The sequence below is a fragment of the Bombus vosnesenskii genome, unplaced genomic scaffold, assembly GCF_011952255.1.
Source record: "Bombus vosnesenskii isolate JDL3184/JDL3185 unplaced genomic scaffold, Bvos_JDL3184-5_v1.1 scf7180000015468, whole genome shotgun sequence".
NCBI classification, from domain to species: domain Eukaryota; kingdom Metazoa; phylum Arthropoda; class Insecta; order Hymenoptera; family Apidae; genus Bombus; species Bombus vosnesenskii.
The window spans coordinates 1-14,014 of NW_022884008.1; the positions used below are offsets into that span (position 1 = coordinate 1).

Here is a 14,014-nt window from a genome sequence, read left to right on the forward strand (position 1 = left end):
CGATCCGTCTGCGACATTATAGTGCCGCGAGCGATAGTTAAGAATATGACCTATGGTAAGCCGCATGGCGTAACATTCTCCCCCCGTTGAGAGGGTACCGATCAAACTAGGGAGGTGTGGTTGAAGTTCCCATCCTATTTCGTCTCGGTGGCTAGCTGTTCGGGTTTCTCGAGATCGGGTTGAATTGGCAGTGGGACAAGCCTTTTGACGCCCCGATCCAAAATGCTCTTTGCCGTCTGAACTGTAGCTGTCCGGATGACACCATCGGCGCCTGGATGAATCTTGATAACTCGGCCCAGAGGCCAATGCATGTAGGGAACGTTGTCCTCTCTGAGGATGACGATTGTGCCCTTTTGGATGCTGTGTCCACCCTTGCTCCATTTATTGCGGTTGGTTAGCTCGTTCAAATACTCCTTATGCCAGCGGTTCCAAAAATGTTGCTTAAGCTGTTGGATATGCTGCCATTTGGAGAGTCGGTTCGATGGAATGTCCCTGAAATCTCGATCACGTAAGCACATTAATGAATCGCCAATGAGGAAATGTCCGGGAGTGAGGGCTAGGAGATCATTTGGATCGGTGGAGATAGAAGTTAGAGGGCGGGAATTGAGGACTGCTTCTATTTCTATGATAAGAGTATTACGGTGTTAAGCTCATATGTTTCTGTTTCTCCACTCGCGCTGCGCCATAATATCCTTTGATATTTCCGATCCCCTGGTCGTACGAGGAATTGCCGATACATTTTCTCGATGTCGCCAGTGAGTACGTACTGATGAGCGCGGAATCTAATTAATATACAAAATAAATTGTGAATTGATTCGAGAATATAGGATTTCCCCATTTTCATGATTATCGTGATTTTTGTATAAATATATTTTTTAAGATACTAATAATTAGGTACTTATAAATTAGTATTATCAATTATTTTACATTTATAATTCCGCCTCTAGTATAAGTGTTAATTGAAAACCAACTTTATGTTTCAAAAAGTACTAGCAAAGTCGTTGAGTAACAAGCCACTGATGCTAACACAAATAGCATTGTCGTAATTAAATATTTCTAAATATTCATTTTTCATTTTGAACCTGTAGAAACAATTTATTATATATACCATTAGCTAAGTAATTGCATATTTAATTAAGTCGAAATATAAAACTTAGTTATTTTAATAATTTAAAAAATAAAAAACTGACAAACATTTCAATTTAATTTATGGTTGGAACAAAAGCCAGTTATTTTTCATTAATTGAAATATTGCAATGCAGAGTACTTTCGAAAATACGCCGAGAGTATTCCTGATGGTGAAACGAGCGTTGCTTCATCGAACGCAGCTAAAGAAAACAACATCTATGTAGTTGGTGGTACGATGTCTGAAATAGAGGGCGATAAATTGTACAATACCTGTACTATTTGGGGTCCCGATGGAACTTTGATAGCAAAACACCGAAAGGTAAGTAATATATTCCTTTATGGCTTTGAATTTGAAAATATTGGGGTGAAGAAAGTGACTCTATCTAGGAATAATTTAGGAATATACATATGTACATACGTATACTATAACCAATTCTATAATTTACGGTTTATAAAATACGTTATGATACGGGAAACGCCCATTTTTGTTGTAATGTGTAATATAAATTTTTCACATACTTAAAATATTATTATACTTATTTTTTCTCCTTTTTAAACATTATTAAATGATAAGATTTTTTAATAAAAGAAAGTGATAAAAACGCTGTCAGTTATTAAATCAAAAATAATTAAAGTTTAGGAGTTGGTAACTTTGATATTAAATTACAAAAGTTTCAGCAATAGAATTAGCGACTACATTTTTATGTTATTAGGTACATCTATTCGACATCGACATTCCTAATAAGATTACTTTTCGAGAGAGTGATTCACTCAGTCCTGGTAACTCCCCAACGACGTTCGATGTGAAGGGCTGCAAAATAGGTATTGGCATTTGCTATGATATTAGATTCGAGGAAATGGCACGCATTTATCGGAACAAAGGTACAGTAACTTAATCGAGCAATACTTAACTAGCAAAAAATTAAATATCTTTCTTAAATATATTCTATATAAAATTAATATAATCTGTAACTCTGTATAAAAAGAAGCTTAATTTAAAAAACCAGTATATTTGCTGAAAATGAACCAAATAAAAGAATTAAAAGCACAATAAGAGGACTGTCCTCGCATATTCAGAAATGATGGAATGTGAACCGTGCAACTACGAAGTTAATTGGTATTCGGTGGCTCCATATTTCCTGCTTCTCTGGGTTAGGTTGCCAAATGCTGATATATCCAGCGGCATTCAATATGACCACTGGACCACTGCACTGGTCATTACTTCAGCGTTCTAGAGCGAATGATAATCAATTATACGTTGCCTGCATATCACCGGCTCGTGTTCCTTAAGCAAGTTACGTCGCATGGGGACATACACAGTTGACCAATCCCTGGGGAAAGATTCTTTACGATTTGGAAACTCAAGAGAATATGGCAGTCACCGATATCGAAAAAAAAAAAAAATATGAGGCATACTATATAAGATTGTCATCGATTTAAAATCAAAGTATGAAAAGGATACCCTGGAGAGAGTAAAACACAGAATCATTCCAACTAAACATTCAGATCGTACCGACACCTAGGTATCGTCTTACAATTAAACTCGGTCTCGAATGGATTAAAATGAAATACATACTTGCAGCTTCAACATCTTCAATATCGAGGAGATTCAAACTTTACAAATAAATGTAAATTGCGATGTAAAACAAAGCGATGTAAAAAGGGAAAAGGAGGAAAGAAGGAACAGGGAAGCAAAGAGAAGAAACGAATTTTTCATTTTCTCGAAACTGGATCAAGTTTCAGGAAGACCATCCAAGTAATTGATGTCCTCTGTAATTATTTGTTAATCATGCGCGGAATCAGAACGATTCGACCTCGTTCCAAAGCAAATCGTTACTAGAGTAGAGACGGGAATTAATAATTCGTGTCAATTGTTCGATCGTGTTCACAAATTCAAATGCGGTTGAGTGGCGGAAACCATTTATAACACGTCCCATACAGCGTAGATCGCATACACGTCTTAGGATGTATTTTTGGTACTTATATATACTCTATATATATTCTTACTCTATATATACTTATATGTACTCTATATATATTCTCTATCTTAGATATACCATAAAATATTTCGTGAAATCGCGTATTCGTGTCTAATGTCAGGGATTCTCTTTCCACAAGTCTGCGTTTTCTATATTATCTCTCTTCCTTATCAGTAGGCATTCTCACAATTTGTGATTAATACTGCTCGTACAGGAATATTAGGTTTTTGACGTTGTAAAATTTCGCGTGAAATAATAATGCCTATATATTGACTAATTTATCAATTAATTAAATCCGTGTATATCAAGTTTTCTATAATTTAGTACTTTCATGTAACTACAGAAATTTGATGCAATATAAAACTTGATTAAAACAGCGATTCATTAGGAAACGAGAATAATGATGCAAATATTTTTGTAGCCATTATATAGGATTTCGACCGCATAATTAATCAGTATCAACTTACCAGTCTGTAATGGAAGGATGAAAAGAAATGCTGGCGGTATACAGACCGCAATCATCATCATTCTCATGTAAAGTTTCAAACTGCAATACATGTTCCTAGTCGTAAGACGTAAGTCGTAAGAGTCGTAAGTAGCGACGAAAAGCGAAAAGAAATGCACAAGCCAGAAGTATCTGCAACAGAAATCAGAATACACTCGTTTTCGCATGGTTGGATCAATTTCGCGTGGGACTAACCTGATTGAACCTAACGCGGGATAATTGCTCAACTCACGACCTTAACCAGCCCGCTTGATTCTCTGTAAATGCTTGAAATTGACGCTTGGATTCTTTCCAGATTAACTAGCTTTGCCCCTCCCTCCCTTTATCTATTTTCTTAGATCGACTTAGAATGGATCGAACAAAGGCACAAAAGAATTCGAAGAAAACAACAACTTATTATCCAAATTGTTCATCGAGGGTAATCAATGCTGTATACTTCCTAGAATTAGGATGAATAGGGATTTGGAGAAACCCACCGGCCATGTCCAGAATAATAAAATGTCTCGCTTTTGCAATCTCGCGACTCGATCCGCAATGAGGGGTAAAGGATACCGATCCGCGACCGTATATTTATTTAGTTCTCGAAAATCTGCCTATCATCTATCTGAACCATTGTTCGTCTTCACGAGTAACACGGGATATAGAAGGGAAAATAAAGGAAAGGAAGGTAGGGATAAGTAGAAGCTTGGGGCCAAGTTTAATTCACTGAAACCAAGCTGCTTGTATTATCACAAAACAAAATTGCCAGTACGTCATTTCCGTACTCTCGTCCTCGCGAAAATGGTTTTGCTCGTTAAGAAAAAACGAAGAGACAGGGAAGAGAGGAAAAAGCAAACGGAGAGCGCTTTTAAAAAGCTGGCGAACCGTGTGTTACCACAACGAGATACGCGGTGCTATTTGTCGCTTTAAATTGTGTCGCAACTCGTTTTTCAGATCTTTGCCAGGGACGCGTTAAAACACGCTGCAAATATATTTCTGGCTTTTCTGGGGTTTAACTGAAATATGACAAATAACGTTGTAAAACATATGTACTTATGACTTACAGAGTAATTGAGTGTACAAAATATATAGTATACAAAATAGCCAGCGATTTAGGGCTTTAAAAGATCAAAAGAAAAGAAAAGAAAAGAAAAGAAAAGAAGAAAGATAATATGTTGTGGCAGTCTAAGTCGATCTAAGAAAATAGATAAAGGGAGGGAGGGGCAAAGCTAGTTAATCTGGAAAGAATCCAAGCGTCAATTTCAAGCATTTACAGAGAATCACTATTGAAAGTTCAAAGGCCGACTAGTGAGCTTCATCCTATCTCATTTTTTAATCAGGCGATGGATCGACGAATCGTATTGATTTCGAGGATTATTATAGTTTTGTGGGAATTTTAAAGCGTGGTTTGTCTAATCTTGTCTCATTAGCTACAGACTCTTTGGCGAGCAGCCTGAAACTTGATCCAGTTTCGAGAAAATGAAAAATTCGTTTTTCCTCTTTGCTTCCCTGTTCCTTCTTTCCTCCTTTTTCCCTTTTTATATCGCGTTAAGACCCGTTAAATAATATTGACTGCCGTGGACGCTGGCTGAGAAGTGCACTTTATAACTAGCTTTAAAATCACTGACATCGATGAGGACAAAGGTAAGTTAGAGGGTCATTTATCTGAGCTGGTGCTATTCCGCTGTACAAACTATTTCCGGCCAGTACCTTTTATGTACTTTCGCTTCCGCTAACAAGCAACGCGCCATGTCCATCACTGTTCTATTATACCTTTCCGCTGTCCCGTTTAATTCATGTACGTATGTTGGGCAATTATTTATTCTTATACCTTTATCCCTAGCAAATTTATAAATTCGATTATTTAAATATTCTTTACCATTATCGCATCTTAATATTTTTAACCTCTTGCCCGTTAAATTTTCGGCTTCATTTACGAACTGTACGAAAGAATCAAAGACCTCATCTTTTGATTTTATACAATAGATCCTAGCTATTTTACTATAATCATCGATAAATGAAATGAAATAGTTTTCTCCATTGAATCCGGTAGTCTTAAAGGGACCACATACGTCCGTATGAATAATTTCCATTATTTCCCTAGCCTTAGTTCGATTATTTTTGAAAGGTAAGTTATGCATTTTGCTTTCTATACACACCCTACATTTCAAAAGTTCCTTTTCAAATTCATTCGGTATGCCAGTCACTAGCTGCTCTTTACCCAAAATCTCTAAATATTTAAAATTTACGTGTCCTAGCATCCTATGCCATCTTTCCTTTTTACTCATACCACTACGTTCGGCGCTGTTTACTAAGTGCTTCTTCCCTTTCAATATACTTTTTATTCTATATGTCCCATTCTCTTTGAACGCTACAGCTGTAAGTATATTATCCTCATCTATTACTTTCGCAATATTTCCTTTGGAAATAACCGTATTCTTATTGTCTGTTAGTTTACATAAACTAATCAAATTTGCGGACATTTCTTTCGCGTAAAATACTTTCCTCATATTTATTTTATTTTGTTTTCCGAATGCTTCAAAATAACTTATAACATTCCCAACTTTTGTCGCTATTATCGATCTATCATCGCCTAAATATATATTTACCGGTTCTTTTAGGTCGATAGATTTATCGAAATAATTTATATTATTAATTATGTGATCGGTACAACCGCTATCTAATAGCCACACTATTTCGTTCTTACTTATTTCATTCGTCTCACTGCTGTTTGCTGCGTGCGCCGTTGCTGTCCATATGCCTGCTCTTGAGTTTCCATGCTCGCCCGTGCCGGTTCTTCATTGACGATGAAAGTTTCCACGTCCTCTGCTCGTATTGCCTTCGTTCCCTCTTCCTCTGTTTCGACCACGTGTTGGCCCATGCCAATAGCCGTTACTGCTTCCCGCTTGGACGCCATTTTGACACTCTCTCGCAAAGTGTCCTAATCTTCCACATCTGAAGCATCCTTCCTTTTTTGCAGAAAAGGCGTTGGTTTGCCTTTCTCCTCGATTGGATTTATTTTTCTTCTCTGCTATCTCTATTTTATTTTTTACATACGCTACCGTTTGATCCTCTTCATTCAATGCGTCTATTATGTCCGCTATGTAGCTGTATTCTTCGGGTAACATATTCAGCATGTAATTCAGCTTTTCCCTCTCACTTACTTGTGCGCCCGCACTTTTTAATTCATTGATTAATTTCTCAAAATCGTTAAAGAATGATGCTGAATCACTGTAGTTCTCCAGTCTTATGTTTTCCAATCTCCTTCTGCATACGATCTGCAGTGCCGTCGACTCTTTCAAGTACATTTCATCGAACCTTTTTATTATATCATACGCCGTTTTTCCTTCCCTAACATACTCCAATTGTCTGTTCGATATTGCACTATAAATTATATTTATCGCCTTCAAATCCTTTTTGTCCCAGTCTTCATCGTCTCTTTCGTTCTTCATTCTCGTTGTAACAACCTCGCATTCCTTATATTTGAGAAACATCGTGATTCTTTGCTTCCACATTCCATAATCCTCACCATCGAATATAGGTATCATGATTTCCGATCTCTCCATTTTAATTGATTCTTCTTTTTTTTTCTCTTCTTACTCAAGCGTTCCTACGTGCTCGAAGTATATTTTGTTCCTCTGAAAGTTTTTTTTTCTTTACTGAAAACTCACTCGCAAGATCGTAACCACGCACTAAATATCTTGCAAAACTAGTAACCACGCTCTGCTACCATGTTAAGGAAATTCGAGGATTTGGAAATACAAATAATTGACTATATTTCCCACACAACAGTTATACATCTATATTACACTCTGAAGAACGTCTTGCACGCACGCTTGTCGCCAACCGACTATCCTAGATTCTTCTAACATCTGGCAGTCTTTTGTCTCCCTAAGACCTTGACGCCCTCTGGCCCTTACACACACACTCTCATGTACAGTGTAAATGTATCACTTCCCTAACACAATTATCCCGCGTTAGGTTCAATCAGGTTAGTCCCACGCGAAATTGATCCAACCATGCGAAAACGAGTGTATTCTGATTTCTGTTGCAGATACTTCTGGCTTGTGCATTTCTTTTCGCTTTTCGACTCTCTTACGCTTACGACTCTTACGACTAGGAACATGTATTGCAGTTTGAAACTTTACATGAGAATGATGATGATTGCGGTCTGTATACCGCCAGCATTTCTTTTCATCCTTCCATTACAGACTGGTAAGTTGATACTGATTAATTATGCGATCGAAATCCTATATAATGGCTACAAAAAATATTTGCATCATTATTCTCGTTTCCTAATGAATCGCTGTTTTAATCAAGTTTTATATTGCATCAAATTTCTGTAGTTACACGAAAGTACTAAATTATAGAAAACTTGATATACACGGATTTAATTAATTGATAAATTAGTCAATATATAGGCATTATTATTTCACGCGAAATTTTACAACGTCAAAAACCTGTCAAAAAAATTCCTGTACGAGCAGTATTAATCACAAATTGTGAGAATGCCTACTGATAAGGAAGAGAGATAATATAGAAAACGCAGACTTGTGGAAAGAGAATCCCTGACATTAGACACGAATACGCGATTTCACGAAATATTTTATGGTATATCTAAGATAGAGAATATATATAGAGTACATATAAGTATATATAGAGTAAGAATATATATAGAGTATATATAAGTATGTCGGAGATGAAAGAACACCGGAGCCTTTGGAATTTTGGATAATCCCGCAACATTGTAACCTAGAGTCTACTATAGCTGTAATTGAACAATTGTAGTTATTCAACCCGATTGTAATTATTCGAGAATTGTGATAATGAGCTTGGCTCGAGGCGACAGTCAGTCGCCGAACGTAGCCGCGGTCACGGGATGAACGCTTTGTCTAACAAAGGTATGGAGTAATTCTATAGCTCTCCTTAAAAGAAATATTCGTGGCGACACGCGACAGTATACATTTCAACGGTTTCTCTCCCGTGGCTCGCCACACGCAGACCCTATTCTTCGAGTAAGATGATTGCCAGATGTCGATGCGTCTCCGCAGTGCATGTTCGGCTAGCCCGAGGGCCCGTTATAAATCTTAAGGTTTAGTTAACTAAAGTCCTTCAAACAGACAAACAGTCTTTGTCCCAACTACGGGAAGATAGGGGAGACATATTTTTCAACGAGCGGCGTCTCCCACTAGCAACTTTCCCTCGAGGGCGGCTAGCATCTTTTTCTAACCACCGATATGGAGATTGACCAATTAGCAGCAACGCCAATTTCCCTTACTTTCTGAACGAAGGCTTTTCTCGACGAATCCGATGATCTCGTGTCCTTAGACACACCCCATTATAGTTTTCCTCTGTGGCATCATCGGGACGGGAAAGGCATTCTCTCGCTCGCGATCTCACTGATGAAAGGAGTAACTCTTTACGACCAGTGAATATTACGCGTCCGACTTAGATTTTGTGAGTACGTTCATCTATCATCCCGTCGACCGCGGATTCGTTATTGAACCTAGGATCATTGTCATTAGTTTCTCGAGTACCTAACTACCACGGTTACTTGTCCGGTTCTATAATAATCGTATTTACACTAGTCAATGTCTTCTCTATTGCATAACGACAACGTGTAACCCAAACGCAGATTCGTTTCAAGCCCCTAACCCTAATTCTAATGTAAACCCTACATATATGATATGTAATTTATAAACAGAATTCATTGTAATGATATAGATAGATTTCTTAGATAGTTAAAGAAGGTAGTTGTTCGCAATCATGCACTTGACAACATATTCAAAAGTCATTGAAATCGGAAAAGACGTTACGGTTCTATAGTTTCACCCAATCAATATTTATTAATCATAAACGAAGTAGCTATAAATCTTGACAATTCCCAGTTAAACTTAAAATAATTATTGCATTTTTAAAAATAATGAAAATTTATTATTTGCATAAGCGATCTAATGATCATTCTTGCGTTCTTCATTGTAAATTAAAATAAATAAATTATACACTTTACTTTGTACCGCTTAGGACTGAATTATAACTTTACCGAAACAGTGCAAAGCATTCTTTAAAATTCTCTAAAATTCATTTGCATTCATCTGATTTATATACATATATTTATACATATGTTGAGTTGATAGTAAAAAGTACTTCAATGGAAATTATTTAATAATAATAATTATCTACTGTGCCCTGTTCTTTAAGGATTAAGTATGTAGTAGTTCCTGTGCTCACAGTTAGAAAATAAATTATCTATCTTGTCTTGTGCGTTCGGTTCCTCATTGTGTCTTTTGATGCCGTTGATGACACATATCACTTCATAGTGAAAAAAGCAACATTCAATCACGGACCAGCAACATACTCGAAATCTTATAAGGAAATTCAAGAAATTCAAAATAAAATAGAGTCGAACTCAATCCTAAAATCAAATGGAGTTATTATTACTCGACCGAACTATTTTCAATCAACTCTCATTGAGAATTATAAGTAAATTCTTTTGGCGTGGTACTGTAACAAGCAAAATTTAACATAATTTTGAGACGAAACGCGAAAGTAAATCGATAAAAAGGAGGGAGGGTTATATTTCCTCTTTCCTTCTTGAAAATAGGCCGAAATCACATTGAAGCGGATCAAATAGTACATATATACAATTACATAGTCAAATAAATACTAACAAAAGGGAAGCCAGCACCAATACCTTGGGCCTTGATATATGTTGACAAGGACACACTTCTGATTAACTTCCAGAAGATTTTAGCCATCACTCGTTAGTCCTTAAAAATTTATGAACAGAAGCATATTGCTACTACTATGTACAGCGTGTTAAAAAATTTATTTGTCAAAAAAGTGGAACGCCAAATTTCCTGAATGTTGAAATGGTTACCACTTCTAAGAAAATTCTACATCTGGTCTTTTTAGTTTTCTCAAGCACTGAAGCCATTGACAGCGCGTAGACAAAAGACTGCGACGAAGTCAGGCCATAAACAGTAGACAAGCGATGTTGGCTTCGGGGTTTTCAGTTATTGGGTAATGTCACGACCGGCATACTTCAAATCCGACGGACTGACGATAGAGATAAAGATGTGGCGGCACTCGGCGACAATGTATATCGCTGAAGTGCCTAATGAACCATCAACATCCCAACGGTCCTTCCACCGAAGGTTCTAGAAGAAAGAGCACGTGGCAACGATCGCGGACGCCTAGCAAATGCATGGACGGTGGGGATGTTGAGGGATGACAAAAGAAAGTAATCGGATCCGATCGAAAGTAAAATCATAAGAGTCAGTCTAGAAAGTCACGCCTAGAGTTCGGAAGTAGATTGTAAAGTGTATTGATGTTAGAAAAAAAATAAAGTTTTCTTTTTTTATTTTTTACCTCAAATTCCTTTTTTATTTTGTTATTTTACGTGACATTTTGGCGATCCTGCCAGGATAGTGAAAAGTGTTTGTTCGGAAACCAAAAGACATTCATCATCTACGGAAGATCGAATTATTTGGGACTACGGTCATCCGCAACAACAAAGTAACTATCACGAACCAAGTGAAGTAACAATAAAAGGTAAACTGAATTCCTTTGTACGTTACCGTGAAAGAAAATTTAGCTTCAGTAGCCAAGACTCGTCTTCGTCTGAAAATTATAAATCAGCGCAATAATGTCTAAGGCAAACGAATCTCAAACTTCAACCTCAACTGACCCAATGTTGCGAGCAATATGGGACAGTATTCAAAAACAGAACGAGAACATTGCCCTTTTACGAGAGGAAATGTTACGTTTGTCTATGCAAAATGACGAAGAGAACAGACACAGGGCAGCAGAAATCGAGAATCTCGGGAAAACCGTCGCAGCGCTACGGACTGGGTTCGGATCCCCTGCGACCGATGAATTTGCTTCCATTATCACCGAAGACAATGAAAGTGCGTCGACAGCAATCAATCGCACCGTGAATATGGCAAAAGCACGCAAATTGTCAGGGTTAGCAGCTCCAGACACCCCACCTGTCCACCTCGACATCGAACAACCCGAGGTGGAAGAAAGAGGTTATTTTCCGCCCGCTCCTCCCACTCTACGAGCTAAGGATGCAATACGCTACATCCCAACGCTCAACGAAGATGATGATGTAGGAGTTGAAGACTTCATCAAAGAAGTGAGAAGTATGAAGGATCGCTGTATGGAGCAAGATCTATTGCTAAAAGCAATAAAACTGGAAAAAATCGTGGGGAAAATAGCCCAAAGTATTCGCAACATTCCTATTGAGTGTTACAGTGATCTGTACGACGCACTGAGAAATAACTTAGCAGCACAAGTGACTTCGGATGAGTACCAAGAACAATTACGAGAGTTGAGACAGGGACGCGAGGAATCAGTGCAAAGTTTTAATATTCGGTTTAGAAGAATACTCAACCGTTTGCTGTACGCAGTAACCAATGAGTACCCACAACCACTAACACGTAAAATTATGACTGAAGAAATCACGAAGAAGACTGTTCGTGTGTACCTAAAGGGACTCAGACGCGACATAGGGCGAATACTATTAAGCAGTGAACCCTTGAATCTTCCGGAAGCTGAAAAAAAGGCAGCCGATGTAGAACGCTACTTGCGAGAAGAACGACAACCTAATTGGTCATGTAATCGCTTACCTTCGGTTAGTAATCGCCCCGACAACCAGCATATGCAGGTAAGACGATCTAATGTACCATCAAGATCGCCTAACACGCCAGTAGCTCAGAAACCTGCTACATTTAACCAAGTAGAAAATAGATCACCTGCTAAACGCGCGCAGATGAAGTGCTTCAAGTGCGGAAAGCTGGGACACATTGCCAACAAGTGTCAAAATTTTCTACCACCGAGCCAGCGCGATCGACCACCCGCAAGGATTCAGGCAGTCCAGGAATGGGACGAAATACAAGAAACAACATCGAACCAGGAGATGGACGAACCGTACGAGACATACGAGTCAACATCGCCACGGGAAGATTACTCGCAATACCTTTGTCAACCCGAACCGAAGAGCGAGTATTTCTGGTCGACACAGGAGCAGGGATAAACCTGGTGAAACGTAACAAAACTGTCAACGCGATACAAATAGGGCCTAAACAAAAATTTTTTATGGGACGAGACAAATACGAAACTAACGAATACGTAACGAAACGAATTTTTGGACAAAATCACATTTTTCACATAGTACCGAACAATTTCCCTATTATCGAAGACGGAATCATTGGGCTACCATGTTTAGAGAAGTATAACTATTCAATATCCAATGACAAAATCCGATTAAACGACAAAACCATTTTATTTCAGAAACCAATACATTTGACTCCTGGAGAAAACAGAGTTCAAACAATCTATTTGGAAGGCAAACCAACTAAAGTATGTTTTATCAACACTGGTGAGCAAAACGTTGAAATTTCTAGCAATATTCAAAATTCTCATGACTTTTCCAACGTATCAAAACTAAAAAGCCTAGTGAGAACAGATCACATTGAAAAACCAATCCGTGAATCCATCGAAAAGATTATCCTTCATTATATTGACATCTTTAATTTAGAAACCGATCTTTTACCCTGTACTAATTTAACTCAGCACACAATTTCGTTAACCAAAGACAAAATTATTAACACACGATCGTATAGACCACCGGAATGTCACCGTGACGAGATTTCGCGACAAATAGGAGACATGTTGAAGAAAAATATTATAGAAGAATCCGAATCCCCTTATAACTCTCCGGTATGGGTAGTTCCGAAAAAATTAGACGCCTCAGGAAAACAGAAATGGAGGATAGTTATCGATTTCAGCAAACTAAATGAACTCACAGAACAAGACGCTTACCCTTTACCTGATATAGACGACATTTTAACACAACTAGGAAACGCAAAATTCTTTTCGGCGCTTGATTTATCCTCAGGATTCCATCAAATTCCAATGAACGAGAAATCTAAAAAATATACCGCTTTTTCGACACCGCAAGGGCATTTTCATTTCAATCGAATGCCATTCGGACTTAAAAACGCACCCGCTACCTTTCAAAGATTAATGGACAGAGCCTTAGCTGGACTTGTAGGAAAATACTGCTTTGTTTATTTGGATGACATAGTGATATTCGGAAAAACGATTCAAGAACATAACGAAAACCTCGCGATAATATTTCAGAGACTCAGAGAATTAGGACTTAAATTGTAACCGGACAAATGTGAATTCGTAAAACCGGAATTAGAATACTTAGGCCATCCGAAGGAGTCAAACCAAACCCCAAGAAATTAGACGCTGTAAAAACTTTCGATTACCCCGCAATGCCATGGACGTGAAATCATTCTTAGGTTTAGCAGGTTATTATCGCAAATTTATTCGAAACTTTTCCAAAATCGCGAAAAGCCTTACAGACTTAACAAAAAAGGACACACCATTCCATTGGACTGACAAACGC

General features: G+C 37.8%; 1 protein-coding gene across 1 annotated transcript; it reads left to right on the forward strand.

The window, feature by feature from the left end:
* Nucleotides 1-10,986: 10,986 nt before the first annotated feature.
* On the forward strand, nucleotides 10,987-12,685 carry LOC117241228. Its single transcript, XM_033507194.1, has 2 exons — nucleotides 10,987-12,262; nucleotides 12,368-12,685. The coding sequence occupies exons 1-2, from the start codon at nucleotides 11,240-11,242 to the stop codon at nucleotides 12,629-12,631; spliced, it is 1,287 nt and encodes a 428-aa protein (XP_033363085.1). The 5' UTR covers nucleotides 10,987-11,239; the 3' UTR covers nucleotides 12,632-12,685.
* Nucleotides 12,686-14,014: the final 1,329 nt, after the last annotated feature.